This window comes from Pleurodeles waltl, chromosome 6 (assembly GCF_031143425.1).
Source record: "Pleurodeles waltl isolate 20211129_DDA chromosome 6, aPleWal1.hap1.20221129, whole genome shotgun sequence".
Taxonomy (NCBI): Eukaryota; Metazoa; Chordata; class Amphibia; order Caudata; family Salamandridae; genus Pleurodeles; species Pleurodeles waltl.
In genome coordinates, this window is record NC_090445.1 from 781,910,222 (window position 1) to 781,936,583 (window position 26,362).

General features: G+C 44.1%; 1 protein-coding gene across 1 annotated transcript in view; it reads right to left on the reverse strand.

The window, feature by feature from the left end:
• Positions 1 to 26,362, reverse strand: part of PDCD4 (programmed cell death 4) — a 241,564-nt gene that overhangs the window by 60,842 nt on the left and 154,360 nt on the right. Inside the window, exon 10 of the mRNA XM_069239401.1 lies at positions 19,208 to 19,318. Within this exon, the coding sequence (XP_069095502.1) occupies positions 19,208 to 19,318 (111 nt within the window). The remainder of the gene's footprint in view (positions 1 to 19,207; positions 19,319 to 26,362) is intronic.

The following is a 26,362-nucleotide window of genomic DNA, read 5'->3' on the forward strand; positions in this document are numbered from 1 at the left end:
GTGCTAAGAACAATGCTAGCAACTCCAAGTGTTTTATGTGGTAAGTCTGCTGGACTGAGTCCCACTCTCCCTGTATAGTAAGATTGTTGAGATTGGCTCCCCAACCTGTCATTGGTGCATCTGTGATAATTATGGTCTGTGGCACAGGGCCCTGAAATGGCCGCCCTTTTGATAAGTTGGTGTGATTCCAACATTGCAGAGAGTTGGAAGTCTGGCGGTCCAACAACACTAGATTGTGAAGTTGACCCTGTGCCTGAGACCATTGCTGCAAAAGACACTGTTGTAGGGGTCTTATGCTTAGACGTGCATAGGGTACTATTGCTATGCACAATGCCATCATTCCCAAAAGTTTCATAATAAACCTTACTGTGTAAGTTTGATTGTATTGTAGCTGAGAAATGAGATAGTGAAACACTTGAATTCTCTGTGGGTTTGGGTAAGCTAATGCCGAGTGTTCAGAAATGCTCCCAGATATGGTTGTATTTGTGCTGGTTGAAGGTGAGATTTCTGGTAATTGTGAACCCTAGACTGTGTAGGGTATTGTTTGTGTATTGTGTGTTGTTGTTAGGTTTGAATAGTGCTGGCTTTTAGGAGCCAGTCGTCCAGATAGGGAAAGACGTGTAGATGTTGTCTTCTGAGGTATGTTGCAATCACTGCTAAGCATTTGGTAAATACCCTTGGTGCTGTTGTCACGCCAAAGGGTAGCACTTTGAATTGGTAGTGCTTGCCTGCTATCACAAACCTTAAGTACTTGCGAAGTGCTGAGTGTATGGGAATATGGAAGTAAGCGTTGTTTTAGATCTAATGTTGTCATGTAGTCCTGTTTTTGTAGTAAGGGAATGACATCCTGGAGAGTGACCACGTGGAAATGTTCTTAGAGAATGTATTGATAGAGGGGTCCGAGATCGAGGATTGGTCTGAGAGTTTAATCGTTTTTCGGTATGAGGAAGTAGAAAGAATATGCTCCTGCCCTTTTTTGAGTTATAGGTACTATCTCTATTGCACCTTTGAGTAGAAGTGATTGTACCTCTTGTTTCAGCAAAACCAGGTGTTCTGGAGAAAGCCTGTGTGTGTGAGGGAGAATATTTGTTGGACTGGAGAGGAGTTCTAGGCAATAACAATTGTGGATAAATGACAGTACCCATTGATATGATGTAATATTGTGCCACTGATGATGGAAATGTTGCAGTCTTCCTCCCACAGGAGATGTATACTGTGTGGAGATGGTGGGAAAGTCACTGTTCTGACGGAGTAGAGGCACCTCTTGTGGCAGTGGATTTCCTCCTATCTCTAAAGTGGTTTCCTCTATATGAACCTTTCAAAGACCCTCTAGACTAACATTGTTGTCCCTGCTTTTGTTGTTGGAACGTAGAGGGCTCGGATGTTGAGGGTTTAAAACCACCTCTGAAATGGGGACTGCTAAAACTACACTGAACAGGTGTTGCGTAATTTTTCTATAGTGGTATCCACCTCTGGTCCAAATAACTACTGTTTGATAAAAGGCATATTAAGGACTGCTTGCTGTATTTCAGGTTTGAACCCTGAAGTGCGCAACCAAGCATGCCTCCTGATTATTATGCTAGTGTTTATACTCCTAGCTGCGGTGTCTGCTGCATCTAGGGCGGATCTAATCTGGTTGTTGGAGATAGCTTCTACTGCAACTACCTGCTGTGCTCTTTTTTGGTTTTCCAGTGGGAGATATTCCAGGAATTCCTGCACCTCGTCCAAATTGGCCCTCTTATTCCTGGATAAAAGAGCTTGGGAGTTAGCAAATCTCCAATAATTTGATGCTGGAGTTGCCACTCTTGCCTGCTGCACCAAATTTCCGTCTTTCCTTATCCTGGGGAGGAGCAACCCCTGTGGACTGACAATTTGCCCGTTTTTTGGCTGCACTGACTACAATGGAAGCTGGCGGTAACTGCTGTGAAATAAAGACTGAATCAGTTGGTGCCGCTTTATATTTTTTATCTATTCTAGGTGTTAATACACTGGCCTTCGCTGGTTCTTTGAAAATGTTAGCGCCATGTTTTAAAATACTCAATAACATTGGCAAACATTGATATTATTTGTGAGTTGAGGAAAGAGTGTTAAACAGAAAATCCTCTTGTATTGGCTCACAGTGGATCTGTACACTGTAATAGGGGGCTGCTCTGGAATTTACCGTAATATAGGCTGTGGTATCCTCAGGCGGAGATGGTCTTGTGGGATACAAATCAGGATCTCTGGTTGGGATTGGGTCAGTATCATACATATCCCATGGATCCATGTTATAAATACTATCACCCATATAGTCCCCGTATGAAGAAGCATGAGATTGTGTAAGTGAAGTTGGTGGAGAAGAGGGAAGATAAGGCGAATGTGGTGGAGAAAGCTGTACAGTCTTTGGCTTCTCTTTATGTTTAAAGATTTTCACCGGTGAAGGGCCAGGATCCAAACTCTTGGAATGCTAGTTTCCTCTTCGTAATTGGAGGATGAGAGACAATAATCTTTCCAGTCTCTTTCTGGATTTGAATCCTCCTTTATTTTTGGTCCATAACCTCAAGAATGGGTCTAATGTCAGGTTTCATCTTCAGAACAGGAGGCAGATGAAACAATTTTCTGCCCCCTAATGAATGCTCCTAAGGTTTGGTGGCAGCATGCTTACGGGCCGAGAAAGTGGTCTGATCGGTAGGGGAAAGTGTTTTTGACTACGAAGAGGGACTTTGATGTTTCGACTCCGAAGAGAGTTTGTTCGGTAGACTTCAACGCCATCTCTAACCGCCTTGCTCTTCGCTCTCGTAAGGACTTCTTTGATTGAAAGGACAGACACACCTCGCAGGTCTCTTTGTGGTTGGGAGAAACGCAGAGGTTGCACATCAAATGCTGGTCAGTGTAGGGGAACTTGGCGCGGCACCGAGGACAGAATCAAAATGGAGTCCAATCTATCAGCCTATGAAGCAGTAGGCCTGAATAATCGATCCTGATGCTACAATCGGATCGAGTGTAGTCAGAAGGGAGTTTGATAACAATACCAACATTAAGGAAAATGAAAGAGAAGTTCAGATAGTACCGAACCCTTAAGTACCGGAGTGAGAGAGAACACGTTTGGACCTTACGGCGGAAAGAGAACAATCCAACAAAGGAGTCGATGCCCATGCACAATATCACCGGGAGGAGGAGTCACTTGATCTTGCGACTCGAAAAAAAACTTCTTTGAAGAAAAACAACTTGTAATACTCCAAGCCCAACACCAGATGGTGATGTATGCACACCATGTGTATCTGCAGCTACACATGCCATCGAATATGAATATATATATATATATATATATATATATATATATATATATATATATATATATAGACACACACACACAAGTTATTGCAATACATGATTTCTCACACACACACAGAAAAAAATTGCTCACTTTTGCTGCAACCTTGTAGCCAAAATTAACCTCTTCGCAGCCAAGGAATAATGGTTAAGTCCTTGGCTGAGGCACCAAGGACAGAACCATCACATCCTTGGACTGGCTCATGGGGGTGGGGGGTGGGGAGGAAAGGGGGTTGGGGAGAGTACTAGCGCTCTCCCCATGAGCCTCGCCTCGGCATCCCCAGTGCAGGGATGGAAGGTGAATTGCTTCCACCCCGCTCCCTCCCTAAACTTCATGTGGCGTCTGATGACATCAGAGCGCGACTGGGTGCTGACCTCATCAGAGGCCTGTCCCGCCGGACTGGAAGCTCAGCTTTCAGCGCTAATCAGAGGAGAAATGGTTTTGCACTTCTCCGACGATCACGTGGAGGGGCCTAGAGAGGCATCAAAGGAAAGGAAAGGCCTTTCCTTTCCTTTGATGTCTTTCTCAGCATTTCTGCAATCGGGCAGCAGAAATGCTCACTAGACACCAGGGAGTTTTTTTTAAATGTTATTGTCATGAGGGGAGCGGCCCTTTGGGTAAGAGCCGCTCCCTAAGGGGGCAAATTATTTTAGGCCATTTCTGCCTTCCCTTATTGTAATTAGGCTGATCTGCCCCCGGGGAAAGGAGGGGGGGGGGGGGGGGTAGAAATGTTTTTTTTAATTATATGTGGGAGCGAAACCTTAGGCAAGGGTCGCTCCCCGGGGGCAAAATTACTTTTAGGCCCTTTCTGCCCCCCCCTTGAGGGCAGATCGGCTTATTTTAATCAGGCCAATCTGCCCCCAAGGGAGCAGAAACCACTAGTCACCAGGGAGTTTTTTTTTTTTGTACCAATTTCACACAAGGGGATCAACCCCTTAGGCAAGGCGGGCTAGGGGGCAAATTCATTTTAGGCCATTTCTGCTCCCCCACAGGGCAGATCGACCTATTTCTATTAGGCCGACCTGGAGGAGGGGCAGAAACCACTTAGGCACCAGGGATTGGTGTGTGTGTGTATGTGTGTCTTTTGTTTGGGGGGGGGCAGCCCCTTGGGCAAGGGTCACATTACTTTTGGCCATATCTGCCCCCCTTGGCGGCAGATCAGCCTATTTTTGGAAGGCCCATCTGCCCCCAGGGGGGGCAGAAAGCCCACCAGAGATCAGGGAAGATCGTTCTTTTCAAAATAAGAGGGTGGGGGTACGGCCAGAAAGTCTACTAGATGCCAGGGAATTAAAAAAACATAAATAAATAAATAAAAAGTGGGGTGGTGGCTACCAACCAGTATGGGCCTGGTTATGCCCCCACCCCAACTGGAGGGAGTAACACTCTTTCAGCCCTCCCCCCGCACACTAAAACATCTTATCACACGCCAAGCAAGAGGAAATTTGATTATTTTGGGTTTTGGTTTTACATTTGGGCCATTAGAGCTTGGCTAACTCTCAAAATCGTCTCACTTGGAATGGTGAGGGTTGCACTTTTTGGACATTGCCATGTATTAAAATCCACAATACCTAGGCAAATCTGAAAACTAAACATCTGGGTAAGTCCAGGGTGGTGTGCTTCACATGCACCCCGCACCATTTTCTTGCCCACAATGCCTTGCAAACCTCCAACTTTGCTGGAAATCACACATTTTTTCCCCATTTTTGTGATGGAACCTTCCAGAATCTGCAGGAATCCACAAAATTCCTACCACCCAGCATTGTCTCATCTATACCGATAAAAATTCTGCCCCACTTGTCAGCCTAAAAATGTTTTATTTCCAACTGCCTTTTGGACCCTCTTTGGTTCCCCCTCAGTTTCGACATGTTTTTGGCTCTTTCCTGTCACAGGCACTTGGCCCACCTACAAAAGTGAGGTATCATTTTTACCGGGAGAACGTTGTGTGGTAGGAAATTTGTCCCTGTGCGGTGACCCAACACAGAAATGTGGGAAAAATGTGATTTTTTTTTTTTAGCTAAATTTGAGCTTTGCTGAGGATACTGGGTAAGAAAACACGGGGGATCCACACAAGTCACACCTCCCTGGACTCCCTCCGGCGTCTAGTTTTCAGAAATGTCTTGGTTTAGTAGGTTACCCAGTATGGCTGCTGAGCCCAGTACCAAAAAACGCAGATGTTCCCCCCTCCACATCCCCCCACAAAAACAGGTAGTTCTTTATTTGATAATTTTGATGTGTCCAGATAGTGTTTTGGGGCATTTCCTTTCGCAGGCACTAGACCTACCCACACAAGTGAAGTACCATTTTTATCGGGAGACTTGGGGGAATGCTGAGTGGAAGGAAATTTGTGGCTCCTCTCTCATTCCAGAACTTTCCATCACTGAAATGTGAGGAAAACGTGTTTTTTTTGGCCACATTTTCAGTTTTGCAAAGGATTCTGGGTAACAGAACATGTTGAGAGCCCCACGAGTCACCCCATCTTGGATTCCCCTAGGCGTCTAGTTTTTTAAAAAAATTCACAGGTTTGGTAGATTTCCTTAGGTGCCGGCTGAGATAGAGGCCAAAATCCACAGCTAGGTACTTTCCAAAAAACAGCTCTGTTTTCTTTGGGAAAATGTGATGTGTCCACGTTGTGTTTTGGGGCATTTCCTGTCGCAGGCACTAGCGCTGCCCCCACAAGTCACCCCCCATCCCAGATTTTCCTAGGTGTCTAGTTTTAAAAAATGCACAGGTTTAGTAGGTTTCCCTAGGTGCCGGCTGAGATAGAGGGCAAAATCTACAGCTAGGGATTTTGCAAACAACACATCAGATTTCAATGTAAAAATGTGATGTGTCCATGTTGCGTTTCCTGTCGCGAGCATTAGGCCTACCCACGCAAGAAAGGTTCATTTTTATTGGTAGACTTGGGGGAACACTGTAGGAAGTTGGCTCTGTATGTACTATTTCAAAGTAAGAAATAGCATGCACAGAGTCCAAGGGTTCCCCTTAGAGGTAAGATAGTGGCAAAAAGAGATAATTCTAATGCTCTATTTTGTGGTAGTGTGGTCAAGCAGTAGGCTTATCAGAGGGTAGTGTTAAGCATTTGTTGTACACCCACAGGCAATAAATGAGGAACACACACTCAAGACAATTCCAGGCCAATAGGTTTTTATATAGAAAAATATATTTTCTTTTATTTTAAGAACCACAGGTTCAAGATTTACAAGTAATACTTCAAATGAAAGGTATTTCACTCAGGTATCTTAGGAACTTTGAATCAACACAATATCATGTACCATTCTAGCAAAAAATGGCAATAAGCTATTTTAAAACTAGGCACACTGCAATTTTCAACAGTTCCTGGGTGAGGTAAGTTTTGGTTAGTTTTGCAGGTAAGTAGAACACCTACAGGGTTCAAAGCTGGGCCAAAGTAGCCCACCGTTGGGGGTTCAGGTCAACCCCAAAGTTATCACACCAGCAGCTCAGGGCCGGTCAGGTGCAGAGGTCAAAGTGGTGCCCAAAACGCATAGACTCCAATGGAGAAGGGGGTGCCCCGGTTCCAGTCTGCCAGCAGGTAAGTACCTGTGACTTCGGAGGGCAGACCAGGGGGGTTTTGTAGGGCACTGGAGGGGGGAGGAGGAGGGGGGGGGAGAGGGTGTGACACAAGTCAGCACAGAAAGTACACCCTCAGCGGCACGGGGACGGCCGGGTGCAGTGTGCAAACAGGCGTCGGGTTCGCAATACGTTTCAAAGAGAGACCCAGTGGTCTCTTCAGCGGTGCAGGGAGGCAAGGGGGGGGGGTGGGGAGGCTCCTCGGGGTAGCCACCACCTGGGCAAGGGAGAAGGCCATCTGGGGGTCGCTTCTGCACTGGAGGTCGGATCCTTCAGGTCCTGGGGGCTGCGGGTGCAGTGTCTTTACCAGGCGTCGGGTTCCTTGAAGCAGGCAGTCGCGGTCAGGGGGAGCCTCTGGATTCCCTCTGCAGGCGTCGCTGGGAGGGGTCAACTCTGGCTACTCACAGGGTCGCAGTCGCCGGGGAGTCCTCCCTGTAGTGTTGGTTCCCCGAAGGTCAAGCCGGGGGCGTCGGGTGCAGAGTGGAAAGTCTCACACTTCCAACGGGAAACGTGTGGTCTTTAAAAGTTGCTTCTTTGTTGCAAAGTTGCTGTTGCAGTTTTTCTTGAAGTGGGGAGACAGGCCGGTAGGGCTGGGGCCAAAGCAGTTGGTGTCTCTGTCTTCTCTGCAGGGCTTTCAGGTCAGCAGTCCTTCTTCGTCTTCAGGTTGCAGGAATCTATCTTCCTCGGTTCTGGGAGCCCCTAAATACGCAACTTAGGGGTGTGTTTAGGTCTGGGGGGTTAGTAGCCAATGGCTACTAGCCCCGAGGGTGGCTACACCCTCTTTGTGCCTCCTCCCTGAGGGAAGGGGGGCACATCCCTAATCCTATTGGGGGAATCCTCCATCTGCAAGATGGAGGATTTCTAAAAGTCAGAGTCACCTCAGCTCAGGACACCTTAGGGGTTGTCCTGACAGGCCAATGACTCCTCCTTGTTTTTCTCATTATCTCCTCCGGCCTTGCCGCCAAAAGTGGGGCTGTGGCCGGAGGGGGCAGGCTTCTCCCCTAGCTAGAATGCCCTGTGGCGCTGTAACAAAGGGGGTGAGCCTTTGAGGCTCACCGCCAGGTGTTACAGCTCCTGCAGGGGGAGGTGAGAAGCACCTCCACCCAGTACAGCCTTTGTTACTAGCCACAGACTGACAAAGGCACTCTCCCCATGTGGCCAGCAACTTGTCTAGTGTGTGGCAGGCTGGCAAAACTAGTCAGCCCACACTGGAAGTCGGGTATGTTTTCAGGGGGCATCTCTAAGATGCCCTCTAGGGTGTATTTCACAATAAAATGTACACTGGCATCAGTGTGCATTTATTGTGCTGACAGGCTTGATACCAAACTTCCCAGTTTTCAGTGTAGCCATTATGGTGCTGTGGAGTTATTGTATGACAGACTCCCAGACCATATACTCCTATGGCTACCCTGCACTTACAATGTCTAAGGTTTTGCTTAGACACTGTAGGGGCATAGTGCTCATGGTATAGTGCACCCTGCCATAGGGCTGTAAGGCCTGCTAGAGAGGTGACTTATCTATGCCATGGGCAGTGTGAGGTTGGCATGGCACCCTGAGGGGAGTGCCATGTCAAATTAGTCATTTTCTCCCCACCAGCACACACAAGATGGCAAGCAGTGTGTCTGTGCTGAGTGAGGGGTGTTTCATAAAGTGTTCACAGACAGCCGAGTTGCAGCCTAGCAGATGTCAAAAACACTACCCTAGCACCAAAGCTGTCATAGTGGCCTTGGCTCTAGTGGAATGAGCCCAAAGGCCATCTTCTGGGTGTTGCTTCTTAGTCATGGTATAGCAGGTTTTGATACAGAGGACTTTCAATCGTAACAGGGTCCTCTTCTGCATGGCCTTTCCTTTGTTCGCTCCTGAAAGCGCTGCAAAGAATTGGTCGGCCACACAATGGTCTTGTGTGGTCAATACAGAAGCTCAGTGCCTTTACAGGGTTGAGCCAATGACGAGTAGTGGACTACCCATTGTGAAAAGGACCCACGTTTGGGTAAGAAGGCTGCCCAGGCTGTCAGTAGCAATTTATCTGGGGAAAAAAGTGATGTAGGGCATTTACACCGAAAGCACCAGCAGTGCACTCACATGCTTAAGTTATACCAACGAGGAAGCATCAGTCACCTTGAACACCAGTCGCATTCATCAGCTTAAAGTGAGTATCCATGAGAAATGGTATGGCTAGATTTAAATGCCATTATGATATGATGAAAGGCTTTTCGGAGAAACATGCAAGTCAATCCTTCTATAAAAAAGCATTACAACCAGCAATTTCAAAAGAGACGTTTGGTCAGGTAAATGCAAAAAGGGGAGGTAAAATCACCTTTTGGAAGTATTCTAACCATGGCCCCCGGGGGGGAAAAAAACCAAAATAAAACAGAAAAAGTACCAGGTCTCCTGACTTGATTAATCAACTCGACCTATCTATAATGCTCTTGACTCAAACTGGCCTCAAATTGCGTGGTTCTAGGCGAATGGGTTATTTCACTCACACTCTTTTGTCTTCATCACCACATATGGGTGCACCTTCAAATATGGGAGGTCGGCACATGTGCTCTACAAAAACCCAAAACTCCGGACCCAACGGCTAGATGGTGGAATTCTTGAAGCTGCTAAACTACTCTTCAAGGTAAGAAACCATTTTGTTTTGATGTATGAATCTTTTCTGTATTCACATGCTGTACATTGATTTTGCAGCTGTGTTTTTTTTATTTTGTGATGGTTAAGACGAAGATGAGCTTAAAATGGTAAACAGATATTTTAATAGTCTGTGTCCGGCTTGATCTTCCTCGTTCATTTAAATATCTATTCGACAATGTTTTGAAAACGTGTGCACTGATGACTAAGTAGCTGCCATGCAAATGTCCTGCAAAGGTATATTTTCTACAAAGGCTATTGTTGCTCCTTTTGTGCATGAGGAGTGCGCTTTTGGTTTAGATTATAATTGTATTTCTGCACCTGGGTAACATAATTGGATTGTATGGAAGATCCATTTTCTGAGGACCTTTTGTCACTGTTTACCCCTGTTGTTGTCCGTAAATGACAAATATTTGCTTTGTCTTCCTGCTTGTCTTTGCTATATAGTACATGATCACTCTTATCTAGTGCGTGTAATGCTCTTTTCACTTGATTTTTTTGGTTCCTGGAAAAAAACGTAGTATTTGAATTGACTTATTTATGAGGAAGTTTGAAATAACTTTGAGAAAGAAGTGTGGATCTGTCCTCATGAATATTCTGCCCTTATGGATTTGTAGCGATGGCTCTTGAAATGTGAGTACCTGCAGTTCATTCACCCTGTGAAGCGAAGTCATTGCCCCCAGGAATGCTGTTTTGAGCATAAGTATCTAGAATGATGGCTTGTATAGAGGTTGAAAGGGTTCCCTCGATAGCTGTGTTAGTACCAGGATTAGGTTCCATGTAGGGGCCAGCACCCGTTTGGGTGGAGTTATCCTTTTAGCTCCCTCAAGGAATCTTTTTATTACAGGTGTTCTGAAGAAAGCTCTTCTTACATGGCCTCTTGTGTAGGCCACAATTGCACCTAGATGCACTTTTAAGGAAGCATCAGTTAATTTTTAAGTCTTCAGGAGCCACTCTGCCAAACTGTCACTCTCTGGTTTTGGATAGAGAACTTTCTTCCCTTTCATTGACAGCAGATCTGCAGATTGCACCTTTTCTGTTAGTTCAGAATACCATTTCTATTAGTTCCAATTAGTTTCCTTGCCCAGTGAGTGGCAATAGGTATTAGTGTCATCTTGGCATGTTTCAATTTGTTGATAACCCTGTGTAACAGTGGTATCGGGAGAATAGCGTAACCAAATATCCCTGACCAGCTTTTCAACAGAACATTCCTCAGAGATTGATGGTCTGGATGTCTGGATGCACAGTAGTCACATTTTGTGTTTGTCTGCATTGCAAATAGATGTATTTCTGATGGTCCCCAATGTTTGAATATTGCCTACTTGCATTCTCATTTGTGGGAGGATGATGCTTATCTAATTATATTGTCCGCTTCAACACGGTCTTTCTGTGGGAGATGAATTGCTGTTAAATAAATTTGTCTCCGATTGGCCCACTTCCAGATTTCCTGCACTAGTCTTAAATGAACAAAGGACTGAGTTCCTCCCTACTTGCTGATGTAAAATATCATTGTAGTATTGTCTGTTTGGCTTAACAGAGACTTTCCCCCACAGCTCTTTCTGAAAGGCTTTTAAGGCTAGGAACACAGTTTTGGGTTCCATGACACCGATATGCTGAACTGCTTATTGTTGCCTCCATACACCCGACCTTAAGTGAGCCCATATGTGCTCCCTAACCCATATTTTAGGCATCTTTAGTAATGGCTACTGTCGGAGTTGGTTGGGTACATAGTCTATCCGCTGGTGAATGTAATCTGTTCCACCACGCCATCTTCTCCTGTATTTTCTGCGCGACAACCACTAGATCCTTCCAACTTCCCATAACTTGTAACCATTGGTTTTGTAGCCATTCCTGAATTGGTCTCCTATGTAGCCTTGCAAATGGAATGAGAGGGATGCATGAGGCCATCTTCCCCAAAATGTTCCCCTCAGCCCTCTCTGTTAGAGACCTCCACTTCTGATATTGATGCTATCCTCTTTTCGCAGGGGTACACCTTTATCTATATTGAGCGGATTCTTGCTTCTAGAAAGATTTTTTCCTGTTCTGGTTTTGTTCATTTTTTCGGTGTTTATTGAAAATCCTAGGTTTGAAAAATGCGATCACTTTTTATATGGCTGTTTTGCATTTGGTTTACAAGTTTGATCTTACTAGCAAGTCGTCTTAAGTAAGGATACACATGTATCCCTTGTCTTCTTAAAATGTGCTGCCAAAGGTTTTAGGCATTTTGAAAATAGCCTTGGTGCAGACTTTATATCGAAGGCCAGCACTCTGAATTAGTAGTGTTTTCTTCACTACAACTCGCAAGTATCTCTTATGTTTGTGATTTCTTGGCATGTACAAGTAAGCATCTTTTAAGTTTATGGTTGCCACGTAATCCTGATTTTATAACTGCGGTATGACTGCCTGCAGTGCTGTCATCTTGAATGTTTGCATTTTTACAAACTTGTTTATAAACTGTAGGTCCAGTATCGGACGTAGAGTTCGGTCTTGTTTTGGGATTAGGAAATATGTTGAATAATTTTTCTAATAAATCTCTTTTCCAATCACCTTTTCAGTTGCTCTCTTTCCCACCAACTCCTCTACTTCTTTGAGTAGACAGAATCTTTCTTCCTTCGAGTTGACCGTTTTCCTTGGTCCCTTTGCTACAGGTATTTTGATCAGATCTATGCAATATCCACATTTTATTATTATTTTAAATCCAATTGTCGGACATTACCTTCCTCCACTCCTGAACGAAGCCCTTTATTCTGCCTCCCACTGGTGTGTGTGAGAGGTCTTGATGAGATGCACAGTCACTTACTGTCAGTGGCTGTTATTCCCCTGTGAGGCTGTGGTTTTCGCCGTGCGCGTCCATAAAATGACTGGCGTCCTTGCCTCTGAAACTGCCACTGGCGAGGTGTTGTCTGTGTTTGGCTTGTGCCTTGAAACCTTTGATGTGAGAAGGTACTAGACACACTTCCTCTTCCTGCCGGCCACCGGATTGGTGACTCTCCTTTAATTGTTTCATAGCTTTTTTTTTTCAGCTGCTGTTGGCTTTCATCTGTGCTTTCCAACAAACTGTTCTCCATTTAAAGGCGTTATTGATGCTCACCTGAACTTCTAGTTAAAACTGGATCCTTCACCCATGACTGGTATCTAAGTGTTGTTCCCACCATCATCTACCGACTTGCAGTGTCTTGCAGTGTATTGGCGATGTTTATCCATCTTGAGAAGGATAACTGCTCATTTTCGGTACTGTTCGGGCAGGTGCTTCATTAGCTCTGTCATCTCCTCCCATTGCCGGTATGCATGCCTATTTAGCAGAACACTGGATTTAACAATTCACAATTGAGTTGCTGTCCCTCTCTCAAATGTTCTGCCCACCATATATCCATTGTCTTACTCTCTTTGCATGGAGGTGGTCCAAAACGTAGTTGGGATGTTTGTTATAGCAGCTACAAACAGTAAAAGTGCAAAGTCGGCTGAAACTTTCTCTTATGTGAAGCAGATCTTTGGATGAATTTTTATTTTTTTGCCTCTGCCCTCGGTGTCAGCTCTGCAAGTTACAGGCTCCTCAAAAGCCTCTCTCCCCTGATCCAAGATGTTGGGAAGCACTGGCAGGAACTGGTTCTTGGTCTGAGAGAGCAACAGTGTCTCAAGGAGAAAGAAGGATTGGGTTTTTTCCACCTCTTATTGCACTCCATACTTTTCAGCTGCTTTTTTTAATAAGCTGTCCATGCATAGCAATGTCATTCGGAGGCAATTTCCTCTTCATGGGAATCAATGTCTGTCGTGCCACTTCTTCCTCCTCCTGTGGCTTCAGGTGTCATGGGGAGGGGAGGTGGAACTAGGATGAGGTTTTCTTGGACGCTGAGTTTTTCATGGTCTTTTTCTGCATTTCCCCCCTTCTTTCCTCGACGTCTAACCTTGTCGAGTTTGATTGTCTTTTGACATTGTCTTTTCGGGTGTTCAATTGCCTGCTGTGTCGCTGTTATGGGACCAGAGGGGTTCTTTTGGTCTAACCTTGCCTTTGGTCATTTTTTTTTTTTCCCCAGAGTTACCTTAGGTTTGTGTTGTTCCCTCTCGATGATTCTCAACTTTAAGTTCGAGCCTTCTTCTCCCTCTTTGGCAGTTATCCTCATTGTCACTCGACAACCCCAGGTCCTTAAATGATGAAGTCTGCTTCTAGCCCTGCATGGTGCAGTGTGCCTGCCTCTGATTCTCCCTTGCTTTCAGTATCTTCAGTTTAAAATCTACACAGGCCTTGTAGTCTTTGCTGTTGTGGTTGAGCGGAAGGCACAGGTTACAGCGATTGATGTTTGTCTTTCTGGGGGAATTTATGGTGGGACTTTGGGCAGAACTGGAACAGTGTCTTCTCTGTGTCACATGGAACAGGGAGCCCCTTGTACAGGCATTAACCGACATTAGCTTGATGTATCCAATCAACACTCCTTCTCTGGTACTTCTCTTTAAGTGGTCTTCTTAGATTTTTGTTAGATGAAAACTCCCTCAAAACGTTTTTGTTCACAGATTGGAGAGCTTTCAGCAATGCTTCCAGACCCAATGGCAGAAAACCAAAAATCTGAAGATTGCGACCACTACTGAGAGCTTCATGAGAGGGCATGTGACGTCAGAGAAGGCTGGATAGGTCACCAAATGATGAGATTGCAGACGCCAAAAAAAAAAAAAATACGAAGGACTACTGGTATATTGGAGAATTTCAGACCTAACCACGAGATGGGGGAATAACGTACAGCATGTGAATCGATGCAAAACCTTTGTCTGATCTATCAGACTAACATTTTGCTCCATATAGAAATATAGACCACATATATGTAACACATGACCCCTGACTTGCCTTTAGTTCACTAATGGTGCCATCATCAGGGCGAGGGAAGGAGTGTGTCTCAGTTCATGTTTAAAAGCTCTTGTTTTGAAGGATAGGAGTCTATGCTTTCTTCTGACAAGTCTATTGAGATCCTGCCAGACCTCTTCGGTTGACTCTGAAGCTTGAAACATAACCTGCTTGTACTGTTATTCATGAAAGAATTTCCGCTCTTCCTCCCGAGGTTCATGAATGCGTGCTCCTCTAGTAGGCTTCTAGTGTCCTCTGTTCTTGAGGTAATCCTAAAGCCATTGAGAGCATCGTCAAATTTCTTTTTGTTTCACCTAATGGCTGACATTTCAGCTTAAACACGGTTTTCTCAACTTTGAGTGTCTGTTGTTCGTGTCGGATGTCTTCCTCTTTAGGTGTCAACATCTCCTCCTACTTTGAGTCATTTTCCTTCTCAGAACCTCTTTAGGAGTCGAGTCAGAGTCTGAATGGTTGTCCCCAGAACTGCCTTTGGGGCTAATTTTAATCTTGGATGACAGATCGAACTCTATTAGGGTCGACAGAGTAAATGCTCTATAGGAGTTCTGGAAAGAAACTCCTCACACAGCGTACATGCTTAAGACTTGTGGTCCTTGGGTAGGCAAAGGTTACAACTTTGCCCTTTTGGGGAAAGTTTGTGGTGGTACTAAGTGAGAGATGGAAAATAACTCCAATTCACCAGCTGTATTTTGACCCACACAGTCGATAGCCAAATTAAAAACCTGATATTCCACTCTTTCTCTGCATTTTTCCTCAACATCCGCTGTTGCTCTTGATGACTTTCTGTCTTTTGTTGTTTTCATCTATGCTCTTTGGTGCCATCCCAATTTCCTCAGTGATCTGCAACAACCTGGAGCTATGGCTCATCCTTCTGCACAGTTGATCTGTGAATCACAGAAAGATAAACCATGGTGTTGTCTAGGGGTTGTAGTCTTCCTGTAGGAAGCTGACCCTTATTGTGGTATGTAAATACTGTGTAAAGGGTCCAGAAGTTCCCCAATGGGTGGACAGGGGCATGCTATGCAATCCCAAAGTGCTCTAAATGAGGTAGTGTGGTCGAGCAGCCTTAGGCTCATCTAAGAGGAGTGCAAGACATCCACAAATACACATGATAGTTAATTAATGAGACACACAAGTCAAAAAGGAGATCACACCAATTTATAAAAATAGCAAGTATCTTTATATAGGTTTATGCATCCGAGAAAAATCGTTCATGTAAGCATGTTTTTAAACAGGAATTCTTTTAACAGTGAAATTTCTGAGGTCTGCAATGTTATCCTAAAGGAGAAAAAACAAGTTCTGCAAACATGTAGAATACAGGTACTTACAAATCCAATCTGCTGAGCTAAGGTGAGTAGTTGGCAAAATCCAAGGAAGCACTACCAGTACTTCAGCAGTGGCACGGGGAGGCCTTGTGCAGGGTGCAAAACAGTTGGATGCTCAATGTGTTTCAACAAAGATCGGTCACTGCGAAAAGAGGCTGCAGGCTCTGGCCAGGATGCCAGTAGGGCTGAACCAACAGTGGGGCTCAGGCCTCACGATGCTCAGGCACAGGTAGGCATTATTGGTCCTCTTCTCCACGGCTCAGTGGGTGACGGGTGCAGGGATGTCTTTAGGTGTTGTGTTTAATTACCGGAGCAGTCGCTGTAGAGGGGGGCTGCTTGCAGAGGCTGCAGGTATTGTTGGGAAGTCCAGGAGGGTTAAAACCATGATAGAATCGGACTCTGGAGGGCTAGGGAACCTGTTTGCCACAGATAGTCTACTTCAACTCAGGTTGGAGACGGCAGGTGCAGTGGTGACTTCAGGTGTCGAGTTTTGGAGGTTCCGGAGACTTCAGAGTCCCTTCTTTGGAGTTTGTTGTATAACAGGTACGCTGTTTACAGGCGGCCTTGATTCTTTTTTGAAGGCAGGCAGTCCTCCCATGTTTCTGCAGACACAGCTGCAGGACGAGTGGACTTTGATGCAGATTTTCGACAAGGGATGCAAACAGGCCAGGAGGGTTGGTACCAGGTCAGCCGCTTCTTTTCTCCTCTTCTGCAGCTCTTCGTGGGTCCTTGGTCTTCGTAGATCATCAGGATCTGATTCTCTGGTGTAAATTCTGAAATTAGTGTGTGTGTGTAGGGTAGTAGTCAATGGGATACTGACCCTTGGGGTCACTATGCCCCCTATATGACAACTTCCTGTGGGAAGTGAGCATAACCCTTTCCCATAATTCCTAGTTATGTCATCTCAAAGATGGATACCTCTGAAAAATCCTATTCATCTCGCCTTAGCACACCTTAGGGATAGTACTAGTCTAAGGGGAGCATGCCTAGCTGGCTGGTTAATTTTCCCACCTGTCCAGGTGCCAAGGGGTTCTTGATAAGGAGGTCGGCTTTCTCTCCTGTGAGGGGGAGCCTAGATTTGCTTTTCAAACGTGACAGCCCTTTGAGGCTTGCCGTCTTAGAAAGGCTGATCAGCAGGTAATCCTGTGGAAGGGGATGCTACACCCTCTTCCCGCACAGGCTTTTGCTCTGGGCCTCCAGAGAGCAGAAGGCTCTCACCCTGGGGGGCCAGAACTGTTTCTCGGGTGGGAGGTTTTCAGGGGAAACCGCCAAGGTGCCCTCTGGGTGCATGTAATGATAAATCTATCACTGGAATCAGTGTGGGCTTTTTAATACGAGATGTTTGATACCAAACATTCATTTCTTCAGTGAAGCCATCATGTAGCTGGGGAACTTGTATTGACCAGTGTCCAGCACATGCATTTAAAATGGCTTCCCCGGCCACTTACTATGTCTAAGAACTAACAAAGACATAGCAGGGGCATATCTGCTATTGCAGACATGCCCCCCCCCCCCATGTATTATAATGCACGCAGCCTTAGGGTGGTCAGGCTTGCAGTAGGGGTGACTTACATATATTGCACGCAGTGTTAGGGGACATGGCACACAGGGATGTGTGACATGTCGTGTTTTCTTTAGCACCTCAGGCTCTAAGTACAAGGGGTATCATTTACTAGGGACTTACAGAGGGTGCTAAAGGATTTAAGGATTTGTCCATGTGGGAAACAACTGTACAGTTTAGGATAGAGATCCATATACCAGGCAAAAAGTGTGTCTGGTGGGAGTTGGGGAGGGGGCAGAGGGGCTAACCATGTCAAAAAGATTTACTTTCCTACACTTCCTGAGGGTACCAGGTATAATTTAACTAACAATCCTTTTCACAATCTAAAGGTAATTTGGCATTGATGAATCAGAGCTCCTCCACTACAAGAGATTTGTCATTGTGTGATGCACCAGGCTTTGAGTGAAGCAGCTATAGGAGGCAGCATTTGAGAAAGACAAATGAGGACGGTCATATTAAAATTATAAATCCTTTTAGAAACAAACTTTATTTGCTGTGGCACATACACAAATAGCTGGAGGAAAGTCTGAATGGAGTAATTAATGCTAAGAAGTGTGAAACACTATGGGAACATACCCATAAAAGCACGATGTGTGTGTACCGAACAGAAGCCCGATATAAAATAATGTACAACTGGCATTACACGACAGATAGGCTCCATTGTATGTTGTCTGGGGCTAGCCATAACTGTTGGAGAAGACGTGGGCGGAGAGATGACACTCTATACAAATGATGGCTGTGTGTCTGGTGATTGTGCCCTTCTGGAAAGATATGCGAGAACAAATTAGAAAGGTGGCTTGCTGTGCAGTGGAGGACCTGGAGTAATGTTGTTGGGTTGAGGTCACAAGGGCTCTGCTGCGAATCTGGCAGCATCTTAGTGTGACAGAGCTTTCCACTGGAACATGGTAGAAATAGAAATAAGTATTGCCTCTATCAGTGTGGCATGCAAGTATCTATTTTAGCTATAGAAAGACTTTTTGTCAAAATATGGAGAGACCAGCTGATATTTAATAATATATGGAAATTACTTCGGACCGTTGGCTATCGAGCACTAACTTCAACTCCACACCTGAAATTTTTTGACCTATTTACATAAATAGATCTGCGCCCTTTTGCCCTCTGCACATAGTGTAGTGTATGTAATCAAAGGGTGATCCTGACAATACTCACGGCACGGGCTGGATGACGGATAGTTACATGAACTTAGTCTGACACTGATCAGGTGTGTTAAGTGGGATAAACAGAATCCGTCCCTGTGTATTTCTTATTCTTTAAAAGGCAGGCTGAGTGGGATACTGTCATTGTTTTAAGCAACCAGTTTCGAAGATTAACCCTACTCACTTTTACCTCAAGAAATATAAAAACTGTGCTTGCCAAGTTCCAATACTGTGTTCATACAGATTGTGTGTAATTAACAAGCATTTGCTCGCGTTAGAGCCATTAGCATTGCAAACTCTGAACCGAACTTTTCTTGCAACATCAATTGAAAATTACAAGTAAAACATTTTCACATAAGCAAGCGGATTCACAGCTCCACGGCCGCCATGAGCATCAGCTTGAAGAGCCACACAAAAGGAAAAAGAAGTTTGCTTGCAGTCAAACTCATAGGCAAAAGTGCAATTAGCCGTGAAACAGGGGCGATGGCCAAGGCGGTAACAAACCCGCCCAAGGAGGAACAAACGTAAGCCATTTACCAATGTCATCAAAGGAGTTTTGAAGGGTAAACCCACCAACGAGTGGTAGTGATGGGCGTGATGTGGGCATTATTAAAAGCCCAGATACATACCAACACGTCGAAAAAGTAGCACTTGGGTGCTGCTATGCTCGACCTAAAAGCAAGCGCATTTCATTGAAATATTTACTCTTTTAAAAATGGTTTAGTACAAACTACTTTCAGATCAGCATATTACTTTTATACCAGAAGATGGCAGACGTACTCTTTTCATTTGGTCCAGAGTGATGACAGCCGATTTCCAAAGGGATTCCAATAATTTGAGCATCATTTTATATGTAGTATCTCCACTTGCTTCTAAAACCATGACAACTGCCTAAAAGAGAGGATTCACGTTATACTAAAATGCATCAAGAATATACAACAAGCATGGCAAAACTAGTAAGTTTGTCTATAATGTACTAACACATATATGGCATGCACTTTTGTATGTGCTTGTGTGCAATAGGATATAAAAGCAGATCTACGGGCCTTGCACATACTAGCTTCAAAATGATGCCACATTTATATAAACTTTATGCAGTGTACACGTTTTTCATTATTTGAACAAATGCACAGTACCTACATGCAATGGTTACTTACACTAATTTACCCCACAATGCACTTAAGCAATACATATTCCACATGAACAAGTGTATGTCTTTTAACCTAGAGAATGATTCAGTCTGTGCTTGCACATGTTGTACCTTTGTTTAGTTGTGTTTTGCAAATGGAAACTAATCTTAACGAAGAAAGCTCTGAGCTTTCTGCCCACCACTATATGTTCACAGCTCAGTTGTCGCAGGAAAACTGATGCACAAGCAAGGTTATTAATCTTGTAAAATAACGATTGTGCATCTGTATTGCAGCACCCACAATGTGCAGTCTGTTTCTAGGGAATTCAGTCAAGGGCAAATAAATGTAGAGGAAAAGTAATTTACCCAGGATGACACTATGTTGGTATATGTAATGAAGCCAGAAAGTGAACTTCAATGGTCAGCGCTCCTTGAATATAAATAGCAATTTGCAGGTCCTGATGACTGCTACCTGCCTCCAGATGTGCAGCAGGAATTCTTTATGAAGCGGTAAAAGGTAGTCCAAGTGAATTAATTATTTCAAAAGCTTGTAAGTACCACAATTTAACCAAAGGAGGGCGCTTATCTAACCTAGAATACGTATCAGTGAGGGTTCAGTGGAAGCAGAGCGGTTTGTCATTAAGGCAATCTGAGCCCCTCTATTTTAGCCATGTGCTGGACCGCTAAAAAGTCCCATGCTGAGTTTCTAAGCTTCCTGTGTTGTATGTTTATGCCCCCATACCCCCTTTTATATGTGATCACTTTATCTTTGAGGCATGGCTTTACATGGGAAACTCATAGTTTCACCCCTTGGCCCCATGATCACAGTCATGAATGGATAATCTATGGGGGAACATGGCAGTAAAAAGATAAATCTCTCTACTGGGTGTAGTCTATGTCCCGTATCCTCTAATCTGAGTTTTATTCCTTTAGACATTGCTTTGATAGCCTTTTTTCCAACATCCTCCCACTGCAGGCCCCCTACCTTGTTTATGTTCACCCCCTTTTCAATAAATCACCTCCCCAGTGACTGTATCGGCCACATCATCCAAGACGGTTCCAAAGAAATGGTCTTACCTTGTATTAGAACATTGGAATGTTGGCATGTCCATTGAAGACAATGGACTGCTGCGGGCTTTTACAGGCCGGTAAAAGCCCGCAGCGCCAACATTCCAATGTTCGCTTTGTTCACAGCAACAGCTGTGAACAAAGCCTCACGGAGCCCGAGGGGATTTAAATCCCCTCGGGCTCCGTGAACATTTTTTTTTTTTTTAATAGAACATTCTGCCCTGTGTGGCAGAATGTTCTAATAGCCTTAGAACCCGCCGTAGCGGGCTCTACCGGCTATTAAAGTCCCTCTCCCTTGTTAAATGCCCTCGCCTTCGGCTCGGGCATTTAACGCGGGGAGCGGGCCTTTAATAGCCGGTAGAGCCCGCTACGGCGGGTTCTAAGGCTATATTAGAACACTGGAATGTTAAGAGGTCCATTGAAGACAATAGAGCAGCTCCAGGCTTATAGTGGCTGGAATATGCTTTCTGCTCCAACATTCCAATGCTTGTCTCCATATGTCACATCTCTTTAACAACCGGTATTGCCCTTGGCAACGGCCTATATTAGGGGTGCATCCTTGATCAGTATGTATTTTGGCCTCCACACTTTATTTCAACTTATATATACCTGCATTCTGGGTTGCTCTATACCATAGGTTTGCCTTCGTGAACCCCATATTATGTGAGAGGACCAGCCCGCCATTTTCAGGAAGTCCCTTGCCCAGAACTGTACTTTATTTTTTTATTTTTTCATTTTATGCAGTGTTGGTCTTCCCTTAACTAGTGTGTTTTTTGCACTAAGAGTTGTCTGGATCTTGACTCATTATATACTTCCATATTATCTTCCATTTTTTGATAGTTGAGCCCCTTTACATTATGTGTGAATGTGCATCAGACACTGAACTCTGGCTCAGCCCTCCTCATTATGCTATCATCATTCCCTCACCAACCCCAAATCACCTCTGTACCGCTGACTGAAACCAGGACAACTAGGCCCCAACCAATCCTTCAATAAAAGGCATTTCTATGCCAACAAAGGTGCAAGGGTGTAGTACTAACCTCCTGCTGCGTTATACTGGAAGCTGGATTTCCTGAGACGTCCCTTTTCGGGTGGTTATGTTCTATCCCCTCAAACCTGCCCTTTCGCAATCCCAAAATACTGTCTTTTCCAGATTTCCTTGTGGTGAAATCGAACTCTGTCCCATAACAATAATCATTAGGAAGCTGCCTTGTACAGCCTTCTCTTATATGGATTTTGCAGTAACTGTCCATTAGGTTCTTGTACAGTTGATATGACGTTTTTATGTTGTTTCCTCTCTTCAATGATGAATTACTGTTACGTCAGTCTTTAGCTTCTATCATGTGTTTTCCTTCCATCTCACTTGCCTTTGAGCTTCAAACATGTGGTAGAGTCACCTCAATGCCTTGCTTCACCCTCTGTGTGGAGCTGTGTTCTCCCCTTTTTTCCCCCAAAGGCGATTGCATTGTTTCCCCATGTTGTTAGAACTGCAGCCCAAACAGGTGTAGCCCGGGTCAGTTCCTTGGTCATGGTCACATCTCACATCTGCATTGGCGTATTGTTGCTGACAGGCTATGGAAGAGGGATATTTGGCTGTCCCCAAAGTTGATTATCAGCCGTCGACACACATCTGTCCTCACAGCATATTTGAGATTTCTTAAAGTGACAACATTCATTATTGTATCTATTCTCAAAGTCTTCTTCTTTGTCTTGCAGCAACTTAGTTTGGTTCTCCAAGTGAAACACCACCATGTGTAGTCCCTGGCCGTGTCTGCCTCTAGGTGACTTTCTGCTCATTCTACGCACTGACTGAATGTCTGTGTTTAGGTCACTAATGTCTCCTTTCTCCAGAGCCAGCATGCTTAAATTGACTGTGAATGATTTCTCTGGCTCTGGCTCTTGCTTTAACACGGAGAGAGAGTTGCTTTTAGGACACCTTTTGTCACGGTTTAGTATGCTTGAGCTACCATCCGAAGTTGTTTGAGACTCAACAGGAATTGGTCAAATTCTCCAGTCTTTTGTTTCATCTGCAGCTTTACCCTTTATTACCTCTGAATCAACTGGGATCTTTTTATCCCTCTGGCAACCCACAGGATAAAGTTCACTTTCTCACATCTCCGCAGGAGCTCCTCCTAGCGAATCACAGCACAATGCGCACTGTCTTCCCAGTATGCACCCATTTTTCACTTTAGTGTTTTGCCAGCTGGAATCCCCCCCCCCCCCCCCTACCCCCCCAACCCATGTCTTGTTATTGCGGCCTGAAAAAGAAATTCTGAGGCTTGACTTTCTATTACCCCTCAAATGTTCTTTACGTTTGCAGTCGTACCAAGCAAGCACTATTTGTCACATGCTCGGGTGATTTGTTTTCTGTAACCTATCAGGCCTCTGATCCTGCACTGGGGATCCCTCCACTTCGCACAGGAGATGCTTACTTCTGACTACTTTTTCTCATAAACCGCCTTCTGGGGCCCAGTGTATTCTGAATGCGGTGCACAGGAGGTTTCCCATTGCCCCCACCATGTTTATCACCTTACTCCTCATATTATTTTCCTTGCCTTTCTGGTCCCACTCTCTGCTGATGTGAAGCTTGGTGATCACCATTAAGCTTCTCGAACTACCAGGACAAATACCGACAAATCTCTTTTTGCTTGTGATGGCTGGGTCCTCTGGGGCTCAAAATCCACCTTCTTTAGTCTTCATACACCTCTGTACCGATTCCGGAGCAGGCACACTCTGCAAGACAAAGCTATCGTGGGCTAACATCTTGCCTACCATTGGCTGCCTTAGGTACAAGCAGGTTGCCAGTGCACCAGAGGCTCCACAGCCACTTCCTGGGTCACACCTGTGGTGGTCATGCATTGATCAATATATAATAATTGCTTTTGGAGAAGTCATGCAGGATACTCTGTTGTGCTCTGGCACAAACATAAAAACAGGTAAGGGAAAACAATTTGACTGTAGAGCCAATGAAGGATCAGTCAAAGATAATAAAGCTAGTAATCAAATACAGGATCAGCAATAGCCATTTTCCATCCTGCATACCCATCTAAATGACAAATTATATTTTACAAAGCAATGGATGAATGGGGCTGCCTCGAAGTTTTCCTCTAACTGATGCATTAACAAGGCCAATCGGTGTGGCTTCTTACTGAAAGTGTCTCAACAGTCACTGTTGAGTTGTAAGTCTAAACGAGGCAGCCATTTTGAACCTGTAGAAAAAAGAAACACTGGACAATACCAATGTCCACACTGTGTAGACGCACAGGCTGCATGTTATGTTCACCGACAATTAAATGATCCATAAGTGAGCAGCCCTACTAACATGCTTGGGTGGGAAATTGCCAAAAAAAAGCTAGAGGAGAAGAGATGGAAACACATGAAATGGGAGCTATAAATTGACAGCTTACCAGCCCTTCAGTGTGCACAATTACAAACGCGTGCGATCTGGCAAAAATACCCTAATACAACAGAGCAATGGCTGGAGAGGGCAAACCACTGCTGCATGCCATCATAGGCCGGAATGAAAAATGACATTCAAATAGACCAGTGGTTGACCCAAAGCCCATATGAAAAACCACTCACTGAAAGAAAAAAAAAAAAACGTTACAGGAACGTTATAGTTAGGAACTAGATTTTTTTTGTTTTTTAAAAGTAGAAATTCATAAATATAAAATAAAGGTTACAGGGACGTTATAGTTTTTACACACACAAAAAAAACTGAAATTCAGCAGTTATAGTTATCTCAAGTAATTATAACTCGTGCCTTAAGGTAACTAACTCCCATTCTCGCCATGCACAGTTTTCTCATCAATATTTTCACAGAAAATGATGCTGTGATATTATCATTGAAGTCATAAAAAATGCCATAATTGATGTTATATGTAGGGTAATTAGCAGTGCATGGTGAGGGCATGACTTAATAGTTAATTACCTTAAGGCAAGAGTTATGATTATTTGACATAACTGTAACTGCTGAATTTCTATGGTTCTGTGTGTGTTAAATCTGAACATAACTAACATCCGGGCAACCTTTGTTTTTTTTTCCAGTGAATATATGTGTGTGTGTGTGTGTGTGTGTGTGTGTGTGTGTGTGTGTGTGTGTGTGTGTGTGTGTGTGTGTGTGTGTGTGTGTGTGTGTGTGTGTGTGTGTGTGTGTGTGTGTGTGTGTGTGTGTGTGTGTGTGTGTGTGTGTGTGTGTGTGTGTGTGTGTGTGTGTGTGTGTGTGTGTGTGTGTGTGTGTGTGTGTGTGTGTGTGTGTGTGTGGAAAATGTCACTTACCCAGTGTACATCTGTTCAGAGCAGGTAGTGATGCAGATTCACATGCTGTGCATATAGCGTCATCTAGTGTTGGGCTTGGGAGTATTTTTTCTTCAAAGAAGCTTTTTTCGAGTCACAAGATCGTGACTCTCCTCTCGGTGATAGTGTGTATGGGCATCAACTCCTTTGTTAGATTGTTTTCTCACATAAGGGTGAAGTAAGGAGTGAAACATTGTATAGGTACGAACATATATAGTAAGTAAAGAAGATGTCCATGCAATGTATATACGTATCTACATAATAAAGTACTACAACGGCTACAGGCTTCAAGGGAGGAGGGTGCGTGCATGTGAATCTGAATTGAAATAATGTTCTTAAGACAGCTTGGCCAACATTGGCCTGTTGCTTTCAAAATACATTTACACAATGTTTCGTAAATGTTTGAGGAGTAGACCATGTGTCAGCTTTACATATGTCGGCCATTGGTATGTTTCATAAGAATGCCTTAGACGCACCTTTCTTTCTAGTGGAATGTGCTCTAGGTGTGATCAAAAGTTGTCTTTTTTTGCCTTAATGTAACATGTTTGTACGCACTTAACAATCCATCTAGCTAATCCTTGTTAAGAGGTAGGATTGCCTTTATGTGTTTAGGAAAACAAAACAACTTTTTGTTGCTTTTCAACAAATTCTTTAGTTCTATCTACATAGTACATGAGAGCTCAAGAGTATGAAGGGCTCTTCCTTCAACTGAGACTGGCTGTGGAAAGAAGACTGGCAATTCCACTGTTTGGTTTATGTGAAAAGGTGATACCACTTTTGGCAGAAATTTGGGATTTGTATTAAGTACAACTTTATGTTTGTGTACTTGGAAAAAAGGTTCCTCAAGAGTAAATGCTTGTATTTCACTAACTCTTCACAATGAAGTAACTGCTACTAGGAAGAAGACCTTCCATGTCAAAAACTGAATCTCACAAGAATGCATGGGTTCAAAAGGTGGGCCCATAAGTCTGGTGAGTACAATATTTAGATTTCAAGTAGGAACAGATGGCATTCTGGGTGGAATAATACATTTTAATCCTTCCATGAAGGCCTTTATAACTGGAACTCTGAATAGAGAGGGGTGTTGAATAGTCTGCAAGTATGCTGATATAGCAGTAAGATGGATTTTAATGGATGAGAAAGCTAGATTTGATTTCTGAAAATGAAGCAGATAGCATACAATACCTTGTATTGATGCTGAAAGTGGATCAGTATTTTTAGGTTGACCGCAGTAAACTAATGTTTTCCATTTGTTAGCGTAACATTGTCTAGTGGTAGGTTTACATGCCTGCTTGAGCACTTCCATGCTTTCTAATGGAAGTTTTAGGTAAACAAACTCTGACTTCAGGAGCCAAATCGCTAAGTTGAGAGCACTGGGGTTTGGATGCCTGATTTGATCTTTGTTTTGTGTTAACAAATCCGTTCTGTTTGGAAGTTTGGAG